At 48.7% G+C, this 23045-nt stretch overlaps 1 protein-coding gene across 1 annotated transcript in view; it reads left to right on the top strand.

Moving 5' to 3' along the window:
- PDLIM1 (PDZ and LIM domain 1) overlaps positions 1-23045 on the top strand; it is a 40079-nt gene extending 17034 nt beyond the window's left edge. Inside the window, exons 3-7 of the mRNA XM_035542341.2 lie at positions 1911-1995; positions 11788-11978; positions 17678-17832; positions 20821-20938; positions 22509-23045. Of these exons, the coding sequence (XP_035398234.1) occupies positions 1911-1995; positions 11788-11978; positions 17678-17832; positions 20821-20938; positions 22509-22695 (736 nt within the window). The 3' untranslated portion in view covers positions 22696-23045. The remainder of the gene's footprint in view (positions 1-1910; positions 1996-11787; positions 11979-17677; positions 17833-20820; positions 20939-22508) is intronic.

Raw genomic sequence — 23045 nt, 5'->3', positions numbered from 1 at the left:
AAACTGCTGGTTCCTCTGGCCCCTTAAAGCACCGGTGGTCAGAAGCAAGGTGGGAATGATTGTTTTATACTCACCTCGGGTATGTTGTGCGTCCGGCAACAGCAGCTGTTGGGACAAGATAATGATCAGATTGTCACAGAGTTGACCCCATGCAGCTCTTACATCCATAGTTGTCAGCCCGTGTGTGCTCCAGAGAATCAGATGCCAGGATTTGGGTGAAGTAGGCTGTGGGCTATTGGCACTGCAGCTGTGCCCACAGGATGCAATAGCCCAGAGCCAAAGGTTTGCTCTGCCTGACTCATGGTGTGTAAAGGATGCTATCAGGTGTGATCTGTGTCTGTGAATTTTCCTGAGAAAGGAGGTACAGCAGGTACAGTACAGCAGGCTTCCATCAGGGTTTCTTCTGTGTAAAGTCCAGAGTGCAATAGCTGCTGTAGCAGGTAAATAAATGTCCTATAAAAATTCTCCTCTTCCTTGAGTAAGAGTGTTGGCTCCCATCTCCTCCCACTGAGCTACCCTCTGGATGTTAAGCATTAAAATACTATTTATGCAGCAAGTGTCTGGAGTATACACATGTATCACAGTTAGGCTTTTTTGCTTGTTTTTATTTTAAAATGTACTGACATTGGAGGGCTTTTAGAGAAATGGGGTAGACGAGATTGAATTTATTGTGGGAAGCTCTACACCCTGTTTCTCTACCCCTGTCAGTTTTATAAGCCTTTTCTGTTTAAAGTATCTTTCCAGTTTTCCAGTTAATTCTCAGTGGAAACATTCCTGTTTTGCTAACTAAGAACTTAAACTGTAGCTGGCCCTGGCCCCACAGATATCTGGGAAGAACATCTATCTGCAGTTGCAGAGTCACAAAGTTGCAGGATCTCCTGTCAAAACAGGACATGGCTTTCAAAATTCATCCTAAGAGTTTATCAGCTATTTAGTTGCTGCATTGTGCAATGTGTAACATCAAACAATGGGTTTCATTCAGCAATTCTACAGCAACTCGTTCCCTACTATTAAAAAGTTTGCAAAAGTAGCACTATTTGGTCCCTCCTTGATGCTAGCTGCTCTCTGTATGTCCGAGAAACAGGTAGCATGTGTTTCCCATAAAATATCTCAAGCAAATCTAAGCTTAATTCTTAATTCTCCCTCACTGCTTGCTTGTCTGCTGTTCTTTGGGGCATATCAAAACTCCAGAATGATGATGGTAGAAGTGATTGGTTTTGGTCACAGATCTTGATTTGTGTTTCAGGCTGCTGTGAGTAATTGGGTCAGACCACAGAGCAGCAAAGGTTATGCAGGCTTTCCCTTGGACACATTAAGTCGTCTCAGTTCTTAGTCCCATCGCAGACTTTGACCCATTTTTTCATAACTCCCAAATGTTTCTGTTTGCTCTGCATGGATACCACTGTATAAATAAGGAAATTCTGGAGACCCGAACCAAGAAACATTTCCGGCAGCTCAACTTCAAGAACAAAATGTTCTCTGTATATTCAATACAGACAAGAATCGTTCCGTTTCCCTGCTACCCATAAGAGCTGAAACACACAGTAATATGAATTGTCCCACTTAGTTAAAGGATATGCATCCCAGGGGTATTTCCAGCTTCTGCTGTTGGGTGACTCCCAGCTCTACTGCCTGGGCTGGAGCCCATGCTTGTTGTGTCGCCAGTGGAGTCCCAAAGGACGAGCCAGGGCAGTCTCTGCTGAGATCCAAGGACCTCTTACAGCATTACTCAGTCATCCAAATTACGTACCTGGAATGAGGCTCTAGTATGGATTCCCTCTGGTATGGACAGCGCTGTATACAAAAGTCTGGGGGAGATGTTTTTAGCTAATGAACTTCAAATCCTTTAATAACAATAATGTTGCTCTGTGATGGAAGTAGGTTAACTATTGAAAATTCATGTGTTGCAGAACGGAATCAAAAGTCTGGTCACCGCTTGTAAACGAAGAGGGGAAGACGCATCCTTATAAGATGAATCTGGCCTCCCAGCCCCAGGTAAGTAACAGTATCTGCAAGTTCCTGTTCACACTTCTGGCTGGCTTTGGAGCAGTTTCTGGCCTGATCCTCCAAGGAGTCAAGCATGTGCCACTCCACTGGTCACACTGGGGATAGCGTGTGCCCCATACCTCCCTTGGAAACCTGCAGAGACAGACAGACAGACATGGTCAGAGCTAGTCGGATACCTCGCCGCAGGTAAGCTGCTTGGGCCGGAGGTGGTGTCTCCTGCCATGTGCATGCTAACACGTGTCACAGGGCACAAAGAAGGCACTGTGGAGGTGTGGCTCAATAAATCATCACTACCGTTGCAAAGCCTGTTGATTTTCATAGATAAGAAAGGTCTCAAGAGGAGAGTAGAGTGATTTGCAATGTTTTCTGGTTTTGCTTCTCTTTTTTTTCCTATTACTAGTAGACTCTTATCAGCAGTCTAGCCCTGGAAAAAGCGGAAGAGAAATATATCAGCCTTTTATATTTTTATCTGTGTGGCAGATCTTGCAACTCCTTTCTAGGAGATTGGTTCTGTAAACTGTTGGTAGCCTTGCTTCATCGGTCTGCTGCCTCTGTCAAGTAAAAGTAGTAATAACAGTGATCTGTGCAAGGGCATTGCCTGGGCTAGGCTCAGAAGATTACACTGCAGAAATCTACAGCTGTGCTAAAATCAAAGGCATTGCTCTGGATTTCACTGAGGTAGTGACTTGGATTCTGGCCCTAGAACATTTCCCCTGTGAGTCTTTCTAGCAAAATGAGTAAAGAGAAAAATAGTTTGACTCTGCAATTAATTAAGTGCTAATATGTCTGTTTGGGATGGAAAGGACCCGAACCTAAAGTAGCATGTGTGCAGCAATGCCCGGCCCAGACCTTGGCTTGGGATCGATCCACGCTCCTTTTCACGCCAAGCTGCTGTGTGTTGCTTGGCTTGAGAGTGTAGTGCTGCATTCTGCAGGTATTTCATGACTTAGCCAAGGCACAGTGCGAGACTGAGCTGTTTGGACTTAGGTTGGGCTGGGGCCATGCAGTGACACCTGCCTATGACACTGTTGAGCTGGGATCTGCTCTGTGTCTTCTGCTCTGAAGATGCTCTGCAGCAAACCTCAAGACTGTGGGGCCAACTCTTGCCAAAAGTGTGGCAGAGGCTCCCCTGCAAGGCTGCAGAGGGCTGTTGTTTAAACAGCATGTTCTGGGAAAGGTGGATAACCCACAGCCTTTGAAAATGACCTCATCTAGTGCTCTCATAAAAGGCAAAGATAACTCGGTGCCTTGCTGGCAGTTCGTCTTGGAACACAACAGAGTTTGTCTTGGTGCTTTGTAAAACCCAGTGTTGGCTGGTGAAACTGACCATGCAACTGCTTTATGGCATGATTTCACTGCTCACTAAATCTCCCTGAAGCACTCTATTTTGAATAGAACCAGCAGTGAGTTTCTTCAGAACTCAGTGTTGAAAGGCTCCAAACTCCAACACACAGAGAAAATTCATGCTTCTGAAGTGCAACTCAAGCAACACTACAGGGCAAAGGAAGAGGTGGTCCTGCCGCAGTGTCTGTGCCTGTTGTCAGCTGAAGCAGAAACTTCACCTTGACCTGTAGTAATCAAAGTGAGAGCCTTCAAAGGCTTTGAGTATGTATATGCACTGCAGCCCTGCTTCTCCTGGGTGATCCTTGTATCAATGTTGGCAGAAATCAGGAAGAACTAGATGTAGAAATCACCTCATGCCTGGGTCTGAGCAAAGATAATAGTTGTAGCCCAAAACCTAAACCTATGCAACCAACCTGATAAGCCCTGTGTTCATTTCAGTGTGCTCAGCAGAGCTGAGTAAGAAAAAGCCCTGTAAAAGCATCCTCTCCTACAGCCTTGTGCAGGTCCTGACTGCAGCACGGGGCTGGATGGGACCCTGAGTACTGGGGGAGGCAGTGGAAGTCCCTGCTTAGACCCCCCCAGCCTGGGGGAAGCTTCTTAGCAGGAGAGGATTCAGCAGGAGACCTCACCCTGGTGACAAGACCTTAACCTGGAAATTAACCAGAATTTAGCTAAACGTTCACCCTTTCTCCCACCCTGGAATTAAACATGGGGCACTACTCATGCCAGGAGGAACTTAACTTGGCTCACGAAGCTGAGTTATCTGCAGCAAGGCACCTGCTGCTGCAGCCCCCCTGCCACCAGCCACCACACCACCACTCCTTTTCCCCCAGTCCAGCCTAGGACACTGGACAGATATCCACCACTGGTCAAACATTACGCATAGGCTATTTTAATCCCCTGACATCACCTCTTAGTTTAAATCATTTGCTCTGGCATTTTTAGCCCTAATCAATAGTTCTTCTTTAGTCAGATGTCCTCAGGGGCACTTCAGAGTGCTGTTTGCATATGAGTCAGCCCTTGCCTGTCTGGGGGAGCCTGCTGCAACTCTGGAAGAAACAAGGGTGTGAGGAACTAATCTTAACTCGTCTTTGACTTACAAGTCATGCTGTGCTTCCTAAAGTCCGAGTAAAGAGCATCACAAAGATCAGACTGTGCAGGATTCATCAATAGCCCTGACTGCAGAGTGCATTCCCGCTAAACCTTAGCCTTAGCCCTACCCCTGCCTCTGGCTCTGGCTGCTATCCTGATGCTGCCAGCGTGTAAGAGTGGCACAGCTGGATCTGTGATACTCACCCTTAACTGTCTTCAGCAGAGAATTTGGAGAGAAACTGACTGTGGCAAGATTCCTGTTACATATCTTGTGTCTAAGCAGTGACCCCTGTTTTAATCTGGCACTAGGAGCCACCAGTTGCCTGAAAATTAGGCTCTGAGCCTTCGTTGTGGCTGATACTAGGAGAGCTTTATTTCCTGGTGTAAAAGCAACAGTCAAGCTCCCACAGAACTCTTGCCTTCCTTCTTCCCTTTATTTTGAAAGCAAAGCCAATTAAGTCATTTGTGGTGGCCTATGTGAGTGGTTCTTGTTGGTGTGTGTAGCATGGGGCTTTCCTTCACGTGGCCGTGGGCTGGAGCAGAGGAATTTAGGAGTGTGAGCTGTATAGCTCCAAACCACAAGCTGCCATTTACCCTTCCTGCTCCACAGTGCCCGAACATCCTAGTCTGCTGTGCCAAGGGAAAGTGGCATGAACACCATCAAGTGTTAAGGTGTGCTTTTTTTTTTTTTAATGTACACCCATTTCCTTTTTCAGTAGCTGACTGCAGCAGGGAAGGTTTAGTGGCGAGGGCTGTCTGTTCGCAGCATGATGTCAGCGCAGCGTGCTGACTTCTGCCAGATCTGTGGTGAGCCCTTGGCCGCGTTTCTCTGGGGCTGCATCTTTGCAGTGTGCCCAGAGCCCTCAGCCAGGCTTGCTGCAAAGCAGCAGCAGCGTGCAGAAGGTGCTGTGCCTATATACCAGCGTGGCAAACTGGTAGGAATTTCCCCACAAAGGTGCTGATCTCATTTCCCAATAGAACTGGTAGAAGTTGTGAGTGGAGCTGACTCTTCGAAGGCAGTGCTGTCTGAGCTGTTTAGGTTTTTTTCTGGCTGCCTCACCAGTGAAAACAACCCATGTGCTTTCCTTGGCAGCTGCCTTATACAGAACACTTATTAATTCACTTACCAAAGAAAATAAGACATACCGAGTCCAAGTAGTTCATTTATGGCCTGATCCAGGGTCCTCTGAAGATGTTTCTCATAGTTTTCGTGCACATGCAGGAACACCATCGTATATGTAAATAGAGTTACTGCAGACTCAAAAAAAAAAAATAAAAAGGCAAAAAAGCTTTAAAGCCTTTGCTGAAGAGATCGGGCTGCAATTATTCAAATAAGTTCCCCCCTTTCTTAAAATGAGGTTCTGTTTGATGTTGCTCCCAAAATTCACCATCTGAACTGAAACTTCTCACAGCACTTGTCCACCTTCTTTTCCTGTTCCCATTTTATTTGTGCAGTTAAATAACTTAAGTGTTTGCAAATGATCTTACAAAAGAAATTATTTTTTTAGTCATGAACTCTATGACTAAATAGACATTAAGATCTCTGCTTCCACACTTTTTACTATTTGAAACACGCTTTTTGTTTACTCCTGTAGTCCTGTTAGAGGCTGATACTTGGTGAAATACTGCATCTGTCTGTGGAAGTATTTTCCCTTACTTGGAATGCAACTTCAAGATACTTTTAAGTGTCTTTGGAAAAAAAAAAAAAAAAAAGACATTCCACAACCTCCCATGCATTCCCCAAAGTCCTGAATCCTCAGACTGACTTCATTGTCTGTGCTGATCTTTGCAAATGAAAGAGCTACAGCCTAATTATTGTTTCATTACCATTATCTTTATCCTTCTAAATTAATTTAAACCGAGGCAAGAGTGATGACAAAATCACATTTCATCGAAAGGTGCAGCAGCCTGTCAGCAGTGATGGCTCAGGGGCTGAACAAGCTTTGTTTTGGATGTGGCTATGGCAACATCAGGGGAAGGAAATGACGGAGACTTCTTCATATATTTACTCAATTATTTCACTTGCACTTCTCACCCACATCATGAGGGCGATCACTCAGTGTCATTTTCCCATCAAGAGCTTTTCCTCACCATGGTGGGAAAGATTAAAATAATGTCTGCCTGTCCTTTCTGCTTAACTTTTTTTGATAAAAGTGGTTGAAGTGAGGGAGAGCAACTTATTCTGGTGACTAAGGTGATTTCAGTTCTTGAGGCACTGACCAGAGATGAGGATAACTTGGAACTGCCACACTCTGGTAACCTGGCCTGGGCATTAAGCTCCAGAGCCACGGGCTGCTGTGCGTGGCTGTGTTGCCCATTGGTAAAATGAACCATAAAACTTGTTATCCCTCAGGCTGTGCCAGATTCGGGCTCTCTGGGCGAAGATTTGTCTTTTTCCTGTGTTTGTATGACACTGAGGTCAATGGGGCTGAGGTCTCCGTTTGCTCTGGGTGAGCTCATGTAGGAAGTGAGCCGAGAGAGACCAGTTTTGAGGGTGGTCAACACCAGGACTGTCTCCAAAAAAAGCTGAAAGCTCTCAGTTTGACACCGCCTCTTTTTAACCGCAAAAGATACGGGCTTTTAAACTCAAGAATGCTCTTAAAAAAAAAAAAAGAGAGAGAGAGAGAGAGAGAAATAACATCCAGACATGTAGACAGGGGAGTTCTGGAGGTGAATCATGGTACTTGTGGGATGGCAGGATCAGACAGCTGCTTCTGTCCTCCCAAGGCTTCTTGAGAGAGTGCCTGCCCCGTCCCAGTCCCCGTCCCCATCCCCGTCCTTGCCAAGTGATGTCATTGTTTCCGCCTTGTGTGTTTTATCTCCTTGGATACTGAGAAGGCTGGGGCTATAGAAACTGGGTGTGTGGCTGGCCTGGCCTTTGATAAGGCCTTGCATGCGTGGGCAATGTATGAAGCAATAGGTATATAAAGTAACAAAGTATGGTGACCCGCTGTTTTCGGTTAAAAGGCGTTACCGCATGGATCTGGAATGCTTTGGGGACTCGGAGGGAGAGGATGTGGGAAGCCAGCTTTGTTGTTTTACCCCCCTACAATAACAGAGCCCCAGACCCTTCCTAATTTCTAATCAGATTTCAAAGCATTGCAGAAGATTTTTTTCCATAGCTGAAAAAAACCCAAACAATAACAGAGGGAGAGGTGAAAATGAAGGCATTTCTCCTTGCAGCTGCAGCTGGTGGGATGCAGCATCAGCTGGAGCTTGCCGTGAAGATGTCCTCCGCAGAGGTGTTGCTGCATTTGGCTGATGCGCTCCCTGGGCACGAGGCTGCCTTCACTCCCAGCGCAGCCTCACAAGGGCAAGGACGGGGCTGGGCACTTTGGCTGCCGGTCTCTGCTCTCCTTCCCCACCCAGAGCATGACTGGAGCACTCTCCTTTGCTGAGGTTTGGTCAGGGGCCCATTTTCTTCGAGCTGAGTAAACAGTTGGACTGAGAAACGTTTAATCGTGTTTCCTCTTGGCGTGGCTCTCGAGGAGCACGCGCTGGCATCGTTTGCCCTGAGCCTCCGTTTCTGCAGCCCGGTGAGGCCGCAGGCTTGGCGCTGGTTTGGGGCCTGCAGGGCTGCTGCTGGTGAACTTGCAGGGTGCTGGTTTTTTTTAATTTGTAGCATAAAATCAGAGCGAGTCCCTTGTGCTAACCTGACTCCACAACCTGGAGCTTCAGGCAGTGCCTCAAGTGGCCTTCAGTTGTGATTCAGCATCTGAAATGAGTTGCAGGGGAAGCAGCCGGCCATGCCACCAGGGCAGGCACAGCCGAGGGGATTTCACAGGCTCGGGCGTCCCCGAGCGTGGCCTAGTGCAAGCAGGAGGAAGGGGCCATTGTTCTCCCAGAAAATTCCCCGTGACGCCAGCGCGGTAGGAAATGCTGAGCCGCTTCCTGCCCCAGCACAGGGACATTTTCCCCGTCCCCGCAGCTGGCACCGAAGTGGCTGGTGGCTCCCTGCCCGGAAAAGGCTGCCCCAAAAACCCATCCGGCAGGACACCTGTGGATGTGAACTGGAACTGGGGTCCTACAAACCTTGTTATGTGGCTTCTTTTATCCTTGAAAGGCCACGTCATTTTGAAAAGGAAGCAAAATGAGACCACTCTGAATTCAGAAGCGTGCTGGCAGAGATGTCTGTGCAGTTGCTGGTATGTTTTACCCTAGTCTCTGCCACCCTCCAGCCACCATGAAGACAGTTCAGGAAAGTATTGGCCACACTCCTCTGTGCTATGGAAAAAGAAAGAGCGGGTCACGTCTGGCATTTCCATGTGTCTGACTGCTCGCTCTCCCTCCACGAGCAGAGCATTGCTTGCAGTGCTCTTGCAGGCCATGCTCCCGCTGGGGATGCTGCACATGATGCCTCTTGCCCCCTCTTGGGTTGGTCCTGGATACGCAGCTGCAGAGATGCTGCAGACCCCAAGAATTTCAACTGCCTAAATCTGGCACTGCCCCCACGCAAGTACACACGGCATCCTGGTGGTTTTGTGTTAATGTTTTTTGCTTGCCTGCTGGTGGTCAGGTGCTTGGGAGTGCCACATTTCTGATTTTTTTTTTTCCAGTGTTAAATCAGAGATTCTCACATAAACAAATGATCTCAGGAGCTGGGGCTTTCACAAAACTAATGCCCAACACAGGGCCTGGTTGGCAAGTCTGGCAAATCACTATGTAAATATATTTGACAGTGAGAAGAAGTTATCTTTTCATCTTGGTTTTGGTACGTGAAAGCACTTGTTCTTTGCAAATTCCTTCCACAGCTCAAGCAGAAAAAGCAGTGCGGCATGACAGGAAGCACTGGAGAATTTGGATTATCCAAACGCCCTTTATAATGTTATTGCTCTTGCAATATTATCTGTAGACTCTCAGGTTACAGACTTACATTCTTCCTGAGATGGGAGTTTTCTAACCTAATCTTCAGACACCACCTTCAGCACAGCTATCTCTGTCTAAGCTATTTTAAACTCCCTTATATTCTCCTGTGGACCTTAGCCACATGAGTGCTGCTACAGATGTCCTGACACTTCTGGAAGCTTCTTTTATGGACTTGGATGCCATTACACAACGGTGGGCCACAAGTGAGCCAAAATCCCCAATGTGGCTTCTGTGCCCAAGCACAACTTGCAGTTCTTGGAGTCAAGGCACTAACGTGATTTCGGTCTCTTTTCTCCATCTGGCTGCCTGTTCTCTCAACATTTGTAGGATCTTAACCATCCTTGAGGCCTATGTCACGCTGTCACAGTGATCTGGGCTTGGCTGACAGATTCAGAAGTCCTTGGTGGGGTGGAAACATGCCTGCATGCATACAAAGTATGTAGTCGAGATGCCTTACTTCCTTAGGAAACCAGATCTTTTTAAAAAAAAAATACCCTAAATTACTTCCCTTTCTGTAATTCTTGGTTAGTAGTTAAATGTTTCCATAATACAGATTGTGACATGATTTAAACTTTGAGCCTATGTGACCTAAAAGTATAACCCCTTTGTCCTAAAACTCCTGCCTCTGTCTTTCATTAAACCAACTGCTCATACACACAGCATATCCCCTCTCCGGCTTGCGGCCTATGAATAGAGTTCTAACATGCGCACTTCATGCTGATAAAAGATCACTGATACTTTTCCCCATGGTGTGATTTACATGCTGAAGTAATGATTATTTTTTGCTAATATCCACAGTTTCTGCCATGGGAAAGACTATTTTTATGAGCCCTGTTATGGACTTTGAATGAGATTGTAACAAAGAGAGATTAGCTAATTACTCCAGGGTCTTTCTTCCTTTGGTGTGTGGGAAAATTTCGTGGCTGACTTCCATTTGTGTTGGCAAGAAAGTCGTGGGAGAGCAGTCCTGCCACCCCACACCTGAACTTCTCAAGCTGCCCCACTGATTTCAAACGACTTGTGACTCATGAGCGAGTTTGGACCTACGCTCCTCTTCTGTAAGGGGTCCTGTGCTGTGCCTGATGTGTGCCATGGAGCAAGATGACTCCCAGCTGTAAGTTTGGGAAGGCTAGCCAGCTGCATAAGGAAATCTGGGGGCATATAAGTGATTTAAAGGAAAACTTGTAGGGGAATTTAGTCATACTTGTTTCTAATGAGTGTTTATTCTGTAACTATAGCTCTATCAAACAAGTGCCGTGAGACGTTCAAAGGGCAGTGAAGGCTCACTACATAGCTGTCAAAGTCAGCGTGTGTATGGAGTGGGAGGGAAACCGGTTGTGGTAATTAGGGCTGGGAGCTGGGAGCCCAGCATGCTGAGAAGGGCCCTGTTTCATCCTGTGCCATTGGGCGTTAGCCCTCTAACGAAGCCATTCCCAGCCTCTGGCTGGAGCATTTCAAAATGCACATTTTGGTGCCATCTTTTTGCCCTGGCTGTTTCAGCTTCCTCTGTGAACTTTCTTCCTCCTCTCTTGAGGCCCCATTGTGCTCACCTTGCTTTGGTCAAGGAGGAACAAGCCCCTGCTGTCGTTAGCTCTGCCCCAGGTCTGCAATTCCCAGACTGCTGAACTGGAGCTGGGGTTACAAAATTCCCCCTTTTTGTTAGCGCAGCCTGCAATTTGGAAGGCTGTCATGTCATGTCTAATTTAACTTGGATTTGGCCACTAAAGTATCCACTAATGCCTTTGGAAGCCTCTGGTTTGCTGTAAACCCAGAACATCTGGGTGTTTTCTGGTACTAAAGAAGTCTCTGGTCTTGTCAAGGCATTTAGCTGTCTCTGCCTCTGACAATGCTTTGTTTAACAAGGATCATCTTCCCACCTTTACTGTGGCAATTTCTTGTCCAGAGAGACCAAAGTTGTTCATGAAAGACAGCTGTGAACCCCCGTCTTCACTGAAGGAGCAGACATACTCCAGAGCATTTGTAGCCATGACAAAACCCTTCTTTTCGGGGTGCCCTTATCTCTTGCCATTCTTTCAGCTGCCACTGAAGAGTGCTCCTCTTTCTGCCCCTCATCTCCACTTTCCCATAGAATTCCTGCTTTCAGGGATTTCAGAGAATGCTTACAATCTGTAGTCTCATGTAAGAAGGTGGGGCCTGTGGCTTGCAGAGCTCCCAGGCATGTGGTGGCTGGAGCTAATTGCTCTGGCCATATTTCTGAGCTCTTGCATTCCTGGTGCATCACCTCCAAAACCTCCTAAGAGCCAGCCCGAGGAGGGATATGTTGGCCCACTGGGATGGGAACAGGGGTCCTGCTGACGTCTGGAGGACCTTTGCCAGCTTTGGCGGTCACGTCTGGGGTGGCGTGCTCCTCAGGTGACACCACATGCCAGCACGACCCTTGCAGCAGCTGCTCCCCCGCCACGTCCCACCCACACGCCTGAGCACCTCTGATTTGTGCCTTTGCTCCTTTGCATGCAGGAAATAAGGCACATAGGAAGCGCACACAACCGGAGCGCGGTCCCCTTCACTGCTGCCACGGCTTCTGCCCCCAAAGTGATCACTGCTCAGTACAACAGCCCGGCGGGCCTCTACTCCTCAGAAAACATCCAGACCTTCAACAGTGCCGTGGAGTCAAAGACATCACTCGGGGCCCCTGAGCCTAGCAAGCCGTAAGTATTGCCCTCGCCTCTCCCTCCCTGCCCGGCCTGGGGGAGGCTCGCTGGCAGGGTCCCGGTTTAACCCAAAAAGCTCTCTTTCAGGACAGGGGAAGGAGCAGATGTGGCACCCAGGGGCAGGGCTCAGAGGAGCAAGGAGCGTTTCATGCGGTGCAGGAATGAAATTAACGCTCTTGTGTTTCTTTGTTTAGCAGAGACCGACGCAGTTTCCGCGTGCGTTCAGCATGACATACCAGCCCTCTGGTCTGAACAGGTGCCTGACAGCTTGTTACGAGCGCTTTGTACAGTTGACGTCTTGTTTTGGCTGCACGGGCAGTGCTGGGCAGGAAGGGTACGGTTAGCGCAGGAAGCACGTCCGACCGTCCCAGCTCCCAGCTGGCCTGGCGTTCACAGACAGGCTTGGATCTTTCTATTTTTATTATCAAACTCAGTTTGTCACATGAGTTTTAAAAAGTAGCTGAAGCTTTTATACCTGCGTGAGTGATTTTATGTATGGGACTGAAAATGATCCCAACCCTGAAATGTTTGTGGTTGCACCTGAGCTTTGCCTAGACCAGGGCTTTTTCCCAGAAGTCCAAGGTTCCTGTTTTTTTTCTTTAATAGAAGCTATAAACCAGGAGCCAGGAGCTTTCTGAAATCTTTCTGGCTGTGCTGCTGAACTGCCCCAAGTCTCTGTATAGCAGTACCAAGCTGCCTGGAAGACTTTGGCTACTTCTAAAACAAAAGCTGCAAGATCCATGCTTTTGGAGATATTTGGAGATATTTGACTAAATTTCTGACTTGTGACTAAGGAGACAAAAGTAACTTGAGACACTGCTTTTGCAGAGTAAAAAGACCTGAGAGCGTGGTTTAATACAAGCATGGAAACTTTTCCTGGCTGAAACCAGCTTCTTGCCCAGCTAGCAGTATGGGCTCTTCTGGGCAGAGCAATGGTGCTGCAGCTGGTGGACAGGTTATTCACTCCTCATTTGCTTCTGGTAGACCACAGTGGCCTCATTCAAGATCTGAGTCAAGGCAGAGCAGGGACAAGGGAAATCTGGCTTTGTGTTAACCTGCTGGGACCACTTGGCAGTCAAATTCCACCTCTGGTCTAGCCTAGAGTCCCCTCCAGTTGCGAGCACTTCCTGGAAGCCAAGACTATTTGACAATTAATTTGTCAATGAGGCTAATAAGTTAAATTGTAGCGTTTGGGCTCAGAGCGGATGGGGAGGGCAGGACAAAGCCATACCACTGAGCACGGCCGTTTTGGTATTGGACTTGATATTGCTGCTCAGTGGGATGCCCAGGCCAGCTTTGGGTAGGGCGGCAGTGAAGGTGTCATGCCTAGATAGTGGGACCATGGATTCATGCTCACCCCTGCTGCCATGTCTTCATTGCTTTTGTAAGTGGAGTGGCTGCATTTTGCTTTGTGTGTGGACACACCTGGAGTGTGAGACTGGTGTCCCAGCATCAGCTAGAAGCTTTTAATGTAAAGGGATGTATTCAGTGGTGTGTCCCTCTGGCACAAGCAACAGATGGTGTTCTGTTTATGTCACTTGGTATATTCGGTTTAGCTCTTCATTAACTTCTTCCTTCTTTCCCTTTCTTCCTCCTCTGCATCTTTTGCTCAATTCCACCACGTAAAAACCAAACACCCCAAACACAACTCGCACTGCCCATCCCATGTGGGCACCCGTGCCTGCAGCCGCCCATCGCCGACGAGTGCACAGCAGGCTCCCTTCGCCTCCGTCTATAACCCTCTGCAGTCGCCTGGCATGGAGCCGCAGCGCAGGCACAGCCCCTCCAGCGTCCCCAGCCAGGTCCGCGTGGGGCCGGAGCAGCTGAAGCGTGCAGCCCAGGTCTGCCCCAAAAGCCCCGTGGAGGTGGAGGTGCCGGGACTGAAGGTGCTGCATGTGCAGTTCAATTCTCCCCTGCAGCTCTATTCGCAGAGCAACATCCTGGATTCCCTGCAGGGGCAGATCTCCTCCGTCAGCCCCGATTTCCCCAGGTAACCTGCCTGCTGCCTCTGTGGCCAGTGCGGCGCATCTGCTCATCCACATCTTGGTGTCCACGAGTACCTCGTCGCTGTCTGTGGCTCACAGCATTGGTGGTCATAAGAAACCAGCGGTTACATTTTGCCTTCCCAAGGGCAGTGCATGACTCCACGGGCGCTTTCTCTGCATTGTGTCTGTGTCCAGCGCCGTGACGAGCACCAAAACATCATTTCAGCCTGCCCACGTGTCTGTTACTACATGCAGCAGGGAGCTCGGTTGTTTTCCTGGAGGAGTTGCTTGCAGCAGACAGATTTGGGGGTGCAGGGCGTCTTATCCTGAAACCTGGTCATTCTCCTGGACCAAAAGGGCTGTTGCTGGGTGCTGCTGCACGTGTCTGTGCACAGTGAGCTGTGGCTTTCATTTTGCTGGCTGTGCCACAGGTGTGCACTGGGCTATGAGGAGTGTTTCATTTCTGGGTGATACAGGTCTCCACAGGTCTCCCTCTTTGGCTGATAATGCTCATGACTTTAGCACAGCCCAGGTGGGACCAGGTGTGTGGAGGACCCGGGCTGTGTTGCCATCCCTCCCCTGCTCACTTGCCTGCACAAGTGGCTGCTCTTGGGGCTCTTTTTGCCCATGGGAGGATGCCTGATGTGTGCTGAGGGCTGCAGGACCTGGGGAGAGCCTCAGCACCAAAAGGCCTTGGTGCTCTTTGGTGGTTGCTCTTTGTGGCGGTTTGGGACCGTGCCTCTAAGTGACAGCCCACGGGGTTTTACAGCGAGGACTTCGGTATCAAGACATGAAGCACAAGGCACATTCAGCCATCTTGTGGGCGGGCTCCAGCCAAGGCTGAACTGTTCAGAGGAGGTGAACCTTCAGCAGTTTCCCCAGCTACATTACCAAGTGTCTTGCTGCTGTGTGGCCAGGGAGCTGCTTGTCTTTGTCCCATGCATTTAACGCATAGCTCCTTGGCTGCTCCCAGTCCCCTCCTGGCCCCTGGGCACCCACGGCCAGGCTTTGCCATATGACAGCAGCCAAGTGATAATGGGGGGGCTGTGGTTTTGCTCCCACATTGTTTCTCAGTCTAGTTATTTGCAGCAAGTCGCTGCTCAGGCCTGTCATCAGTGCTGAGCTCTCCAGGAGCTGGCACACTGCTGGCTGTCTTTGCTGCGCCAGAGAGCTGATGTCCACTAACAAAGGAGCCCCAGGCATCAGCAGTTGTTTTGTGGCACAAGCAAGTATGAAACCTTCCTGAAGCCTGGCTTTAAGACCCTTGTAAACTTCACAAAATGTGCTAACATAAAATAGCAAATTCACATTAGTAATGAATATGCTCTGCTTTCCTGAAGATGCTGTGCAAGGCTGTCTTTGTGGCTTTTATTACCATGTTCCTGCCAATTTTCAAAGCTCAGTAATCCAGCATTATTCCATCAGTGCTGCAAGTTGCCTGTGGTAGAAGCAGTGAAATCCAGCAACAGTTGCTGGAGTTTGAAGTCCAGTAAAGGTAGCTGAAGCTGTCCCCTGCAAAAATGCTGTGTCAGGGTACTCCTGTGCTTGAGCAAGGACGCCAGCTTGTGGTGTTTGCTGCAGGTGAAGTGCCTGGGTGACAGCAGGTACCATGCGTCTGCTGACATAGGGATACTTGTTATCCTGCATGCTCTACATACATTTGTCCGTGCCCATTCAAAAGGTGTATGTGCTTTATTTAGATTTTCTTTAGGTAGTGTAGCCCTCTGCCCTGACAAGTGGAGGTGTTTCTAGGGTTTGAGGTTTTTTAATGTAGTTTTTCTGAATCCTTTATATGCAAATGTATCTAACTGGGAGAGCTGATCTGTATGTTTTGCACACTACCACAATGCATGGTTGAAATGTGACGGCTCTGTTTGACTCTTGTGCGCGTTAAGATGATTTAGCCTTTGCTTTTCGAATGCATGGTTATGAAACATTCTCGGTATGCACACTGTAAGGATAGGCTTCTTGTCCAACGTTTTTGTAGGTAGACAGAGTAGAAGCAGTATATCAGTTTATGTAAGAGGAATGTAATATGGAGCATGTATTCATTTGGGATAACTTGGGCCATTTTCTGTGTAATTGAAATATTATTTTATATTGGGTGAGACGCTTCAGTAAACGAGATTCAGGCTTCAAGGGTTCAACTGCAAGTCTAATGTACTTCCTGCTCCAGTGAGAATTACTGAAGATGGAAACATTTTATGAACTAATTGTTTTTGGAAATAGCATTTTATAGCATGTGTAATGATTATACCTCTGATGCTTGGAGAGTTCATTATGCAGAGTACCTCCCAGATGACTCAATTGCACACTGGCATGGAAATCTGCAGTCGCCTCCTCATGAAAAAGATTTCCCTCTGCAATTCAGTCTGAACTTCAGGATGTTTATGTACATGTCAGGCAATCACAGGGTGCAGGAATAGTGAAACCCAACAGAACATTTACTTTTATATGGCTGTGTTATGTAATTGAGCCATCAGAGAAGACTTGTCAGTTTTTACCTCGTTTTTCCAAAGACTTTTTATTCCATCCACAGAACATTTGGATGGGAAGAACCTCCCATGCCACATAGTCCAACCCCTACCCCAGCATTTCATCAGTTTAAGCCACTGATTTAAACTAGTAGACAGTAGATATTTGTCCAGACTTTTGTTAAATTCTTCAGTGCAGAGCTTGCTCACCTGTCCACAGCAATCCATAGCATTTTGGTCTATTGGATCCCGTCTGCTGGAAAGCTTTTCCCAAGGGATACTCTGAATATCCTCCTGCAGATCAATCCCATGGTTTGTCCTGTACCTACTGGACATGGAGAACATCCAAGCTATTGCCTCTGACATCTTTATTATTTTTTTTTTTTACTCTAAAGACCCTGCCGGTGGCACAGTGACCACTGTGTCAGCTCCAGTGTGGAGCTACCCTGTGCAGTAGCACTGCAAGCTCTAGGCTGAGAATGCAAGCTGCTCGTGACACGAGTGGCAGCAGCAGTGCCTCAGGAAGCAGCTGAAATGTGGGCTTAGTCTTAGCAGGCAGAAATCTCTCCTTGCTCTTGACATGTTCATTAATCCCAGTTAAATGCTGTAAAAGGGCTGTGACTCTGGGTTTCCACCTAGAAAACGGAAATTATAATGCCCACTTGAAAACCAAAGAGAACTCTTTCCAATCAGAGGATCCTTTTAGCTGCATCCTACAGCTGTTACTGTGTGAAGGTGGCCTTCAGGACCAATTCATAGTATACTTGCAAAGATTTTTTTTGATGGAATAAAGAGTACTGAATTTGAAAGTCACAGCAGCTTAAGTTAGCAGTCTCGGGTGGTTTATGCATGTGGGGACCATGCAGTAATTACACAGCTACCACGTGGGATTACCGTCTCAGCACATTCGTTCTTTATTTTCCTGATTCCTGGACAGGAAGGTTTAGTTTCTGGAACACACAGCAGTTGTGAAGCAGGGGTAACACATAGGGGCTGGCCGGGGTCAGTGGGCGAGGACCTACTGACAGTGGGGTGTACGGGTGGCCCTGCGCCTCAATCCCACCGGGGCTGCAGCTTGTGCGAGCACGTCCAGCACCTCTGTGTCTCATCGCGTCCTGTTCTGCCTTCATTTTGCACGTTCATTTCTCAGTCATATGATGCATCGTGATGGTTTTGCTGGAGGAAGTGGCTTTAGTTTTTAGCCATTTAACAAGAATGTGCTCTGTTCCATCCTCAGCTTAGATCAGCACAACCAGCCCCCGGGCAGCATTGTCATAGACAGAGAATCTGAGGTTTACAAGATGCTCCAAGAGAACCAAGAGTCGCATGAGCCACCCAGGCAATCAGCTTCCTTCCTGGTGCTGCAAGAGATTTTGGAGTCAGAAGAGAAAGGTAAGCCCTTGCTGCACACCTAACCTGGGTGTGCTCTTCCCTTTTGCCATCTCTTCGGCTGTATATGGTGTCTCAGAGTAACACCTGAAACTTTATTCTCCTTTCTTAGCTGTTGCTTCTTCAAGGTAACATGTGTAGATGGTTTCCAAAAAAAAAAATTACAGACTCTTTCACTAACTTTACTCTTAAATTTCTTTTCCTTGGTTATTTTCATCATCTGTGGTCCTATTATTGTTGCTCATTCATTGACTGAGTGCTACAGAAATAAACCCCTGCAATGTTTAGTTCTCAAGAAGGAATTCTAAAAGTTGCAAAAACCCTTCTACACTTTCTAAAGTTTTGCCCCTCTAGGATAATATTCGCTGATTAAGGACCATCTTAGATTCAAGACTTCGAAAGGTACCACGAGATAGCGCTCTTTAGTGAGTCCTAAAGCTTCTGGTCTCCATCCCTCTACACAAGAAAAAGAGATCCACTTCTGCAGCTGAATGTAAAAATTTGGAAACTGGGTTACAGCAATCAGTTCACAGCTTTGAACCTCTGAAACCTCACGCTACTTGGCACTCTTGATCTGACATCTGGACTAGTATAGTTCAAGGCTATAGACTTATAGATAAAAACTCTGATTAACTTAGGTGGGAGCCAAATCATACTCCCTTTTCCCCTTAAATAGAATAAAATAAACAAATAATTAGGAAAAGAATTCGAAGAATGACATTTTTCCCCCCTTAGACCAGTTGAGACTTTGTCTGTTGTGTTATTAGCTTGGCAGAGGAACATTCAATTTCATCCAACAAAAGCCTGGTGCCGAGATACTCACCAGAAGGGGAAACAGCTCAGCCAAGTGCTCTTAGGTCTGAGTGATCTGAAAGGGAACAGCAAAATGAAGGAAGTAAGGAAATTATAGGAAGAAAGAAACCAGGATTTTGGAGTCTTTAATCTGATGTTAAAATACCTACCTGAAAGCATCTTTTAAATTGTGAGTGTTTGCAGCTCGCCCCTCAGGGTTCAGCTCCTGCAAGGAAGGGACTGGAGGAGCCAGGACTTCTCACGCCTCCAAGGTCCTCCCCCGTGCTTAGTAGTGCTGAAGAAGATAAGAAGCAAAAGCCTCTCTATTTTATCAGTCTTTGAAGATTTGCAGCATTACTGGGATTCTCTGGCACGAGGTTTGCCTGCCTGATCAGAGGCCGGGATAGGCTTGGGCATTGCTCCACAGTGAGCTGTAATCACCCATGGGTTACACAGCCCCAGAGGAGACAGTGCCCCAGCCACACCGCTTGTGGGATCCTTCTCCGAGCCTGTCTTCAGGCAATGGCTTGCGTGCAGCAGCAGGGAGCTGTCATCTCCCCAGCTGGGGCTGGTCCCCGGGGTGTGGGCCGCGCTGAGCTGCACCAGCTGGGAGGACCTGGGGTCTGTGTGTGGGCGCTGGTGCGTGGAGGCACGGCGGCTGCTCGCTGTTTAGACTTGAGCCTGCACGCTGAGGCTTAGGGTGTTTGGCGGGGTGGAACAGGTTATGTTTCCTGTGGGTATTTTATTAAGCTGATTCCCCTAGAGAGATTTAAAAATGTGCTGTCAGTGTTACTGATGTGAACAAAGTGCTGTTCGAAGCAGAGGGAACAAGCAGGGGTGATAGGGTAGACCCTGAAAATGTGGCTGCTGCTGCTCCCTTCCCAGCAAGGGTCACCTGCAGTGACAGTGAAGGGGGCTTGGTGCTTGCTGGCATGGTTGAAGGGTCCATGGACTCCTGTCCCCATTAGGGCATTGCACTTCTGGAGCAGCATCTCAGCACTGAGCTCCTTCAAGTCCCTGGGCTAAATGCTGAGACACATCAGAACTGGCTGTAAGCTCAGCCTGGAGTGTGCTGTGTGGGGCTGCACGAGGCAATGCAGGGGTACTTGGGCTTGGTGACAGGAATGTGGGGTGGGTAGTGCCCCAAATTTTCCCCTCAGTTCATCTGTTGGAGGCCCTGCCCTGGGCTGCAACATGTCCCAGACCTTGCTGATCACCAGGGTGAGCTTCTGTGGGGTTCTTCTTCCCTTTCCACCACTAACAACGGGTGCAGTTTGATGTTGGCTTGGTGCTAGTCTGAAGGGTTTTGTCAGCCTTCCTCTCTGAGGTGGCACATGCCTGCCCATCAGCCTCCTCTGTTCCTGGTGAAACGTCGTGGGAGCCTCTGCAGCCCTCCTTCCCTTCCTGCCTGGTATTGAACCTCTTGCAAAAGTCGTATAGATAAGGCTAGTTGTACCGATCATGTCATTTTGTAAGAGGCTGCTTTTACACTGCAGATGTTTGAAGGCTTGCCTCCTATCCTGCATCTAGGATCCACTGCCTGTAGGCATCCAGGTCAGCAGATGTCTCTTGTGAAGGTCCAGCAGAACATCCCTGCCTCAGAGAGGTTGCACTAGGGAGGTGTCATCCCTGGAGCATGCCACACACCCTGTGTCCCTGCAACAACAAGGGGTTTGTTAAACAAATCCTCCAGGAGTTGTGGGGGAGTCAGTTCCATCCTACAGCAGACAGCAGAGTGGAAAAAGGCTTTGACAGGCCTCCTTGTCTGCCAGAACACCCACCTCCACTTTCTGAACCCAAATCTGGCCATCAGCTTGACCCTGAGTGGGTGCTCAGGACATGGCAGGCAGACTCTGGTGCTGCTGAGGCTGGAGCTGAGGCTTTGCTTTGCTTTGTGTCTCTGTGCATGCAAGATACATTAGCTGATGTCCAAAGGGCTTTGAAAATGAGATGGGGCAGAAGCTCATCTTACTGCCCACAACCTCAGGCCCTCGGTTTTCCGGGGCCAGGCTCAGCTGTGTCCCTTCTCTCCTTCCTTCTCACACACCCTAAATCCCTTGCCTCCTTCCCATGCATGAATTCCCTGCCTCAGAGCTGGTGTTGAAGGACCTCACCCCTCCTTAGCAGAGCATCTGCTTAGGAGGAGAGCCTACAGCCACGCATCTCACATGCTCTGAAGCACTCTCCTTCCACCCCCAGGAGACCCCACCAAACCATCTGGATTTAGGAGCGTCAAGGCCCCCACCACAAAGGTGGCCTCATCGATTGGGAATGCCCAGAAGCTGCCCATGTGCGACAAGTGTGGATCTGGCATTGTGTAAGTAAGCCTGTCCCTGTCCCAGGCACCCCGTGTGTCTGCGCACACCTCACCTCTCACCTCCAGTGCACCCCCAGGAGCCGGCCCAGGCACGTTGGTTCTCACCAGCTTTGGTAGCGCTCACCCTGCAAACCCCTGCAGCAAGGCAGAGTTGGGTTTCCCTCTACAGATCTGTATCGAAGCAAGTCCCTGTGAGACAACCCCCAGTGCAGTTGTGGCTGCAGTGTTTTGCTTCCTACCTGAAACCTGTTTATAGCACCCAGAAACAAACTGGCCTTTCCCTTCAGGAACAGTATTTAATGTTTTTCATGTCGGTGTTCCCAGCAATGCAGCAGTGCTGTGCCCTGGCAGTCAGAGGCGGTGTGGACTGGGAGAGCTGCCTTCTGCTCCCTGCTCTGCTGCAGGACGGCACATCTCTGCTGTGCCGAGGCAAAATTAATTTTTGTTGTCCTTGTAAGGGTACGTCTGACTTGTAGCACAGCAAGGACGATACAGAGCTGCTGTACTGGATGACAGCACAAGGGAACCAGCCCATGTCTTCTATTCACCCTCTAGTTTCTCAACCACAAGTTCTTCTTCACTCATTTTCTCCTTCAGTTCCCTGCAACCCCTCTAGCTTATCAGCGGGCTCCAGTGGCCAAGTGCTGGGAGCCCCCTGCACTGCCATGGAATAACTCAGATTTCTTCAGTGTGATCAGACTGTCACACTGCTTCCTGAGACCCAGGACCCTGTAACTGCATGGTCCTGGCATGCCTCCGTCGCCAAGGACTGGCAGAGTCATTACAGAGGCAATCTATAGGCTGTAAATGTGAATCTGACACAAACACTACAATTACTCTGTCAGCTAGGGAGATCTGGAGAGAAAGCACAGGACAGGCCTATGAATAGCTGTAAAAACTAATGAATTACGGAAAATATAGGTGGCTGCTGGAACGAAATCATACTCCTGGCAACTTGTGCTGTTGCTGGTGGTGGTTAACAAGTCGCTATGTAGTTTCCCTCGTCAAGTGTTGGGTCAAGCTGTGAAGGTTTCCAGTCAGACTGGCCCATGCTGAGTGGGACCGCTGCTCCCAAGTGGCAGCGTCTGAGGCCAGGACCAGGATCTGGTCACCCTGTGCTCCTGCTCCAGGCATCACAGTCGCTAGCAGAGCGTCCCCCCTCTGTTGGTGCTGGCAATTGTTTCCAGGTTTGTTCTGGAAACAAGTTGTTGTCGACCCACATGGATTCTGTTCCACACACAATGGCCAAGCTGCTCCCCTCATTTCATCCCAGGCCTCTGAAGGCTGGTGGGCTGCCTTCTGAATCACCACAGTGATTCATGCCGCTACAGGTGGTAGGATTGGCCTGTGAAATTTAGGGAGGCCCTTGCTAGGACATGATTTCAAGAGCAGGGCTCCCCTGCTGGGTATAAAAGTGCTCTGTCAGCACCTGCCCGAGCAGAGGTAGGGCGTGCGTTTAGGGAAGATGGTCTCCTGTAGGCCCTGGAGGGGGTCGGGCCTGTGCAAGGTGGCTAGGGTGGGGACGGCATTGGCGTGCGCCCAGTGCTGAGGGTGCTGGTTCCTTCCCCAGAGGCGTGTTTGTGAAGATCCGGGACAAGCAGCGTCACCCCGAGTGCTACGTGTGCAGCGACTGTGGCACCAACCTCAAGCAGAAAGGACACTTCTTCGTGGAAGACCAAATCTACTGCGAGAAGCATGCGCGGGAGCGGGTGGTCCCCCCGGAGGGCTACGAGGTGGTCACTGTCTTCCCAAAGTAACTGCGCTGCTGCGGGGCCGGCGTGGATGGTTTCTCCTCTGCTGCTCTTCCTTGGAAAGTGTCGCCCTTGCCCTCTTGCCGAATCTTGTTTGCCATAAGGAATGCTAGGCATGGCTTTGAATTTCCTTGCCACATTAATCCTCCCGTCTGTTCACGCGAGGTGTCACTAATCGTTCAACATTCTTTTCATCTTCTCTTTCACATTTTTTTTTTTAATACACAGATTATTTTTTTCCCTCCTCCTTTGTGCTGCCAATTGCACAGGAAAATCGGAGGCCGAAGTCAGATCACAGCCCCACCATGTCCCAGTTATTTGCCTTCTGTTTGCATTCAATAAACGGGGTGACTCCA

Source organism: Cygnus atratus, chromosome 7, assembly GCF_013377495.2.
Source record: "Cygnus atratus isolate AKBS03 ecotype Queensland, Australia chromosome 7, CAtr_DNAZoo_HiC_assembly, whole genome shotgun sequence".
NCBI classification, from domain to species: Eukaryota; Metazoa; Chordata; class Aves; order Anseriformes; family Anatidae; genus Cygnus; species Cygnus atratus.
The sequence above is the reverse complement of the archived record's forward strand: the minus strand, read 5'-3'. Positions and strand labels throughout refer to the sequence as shown.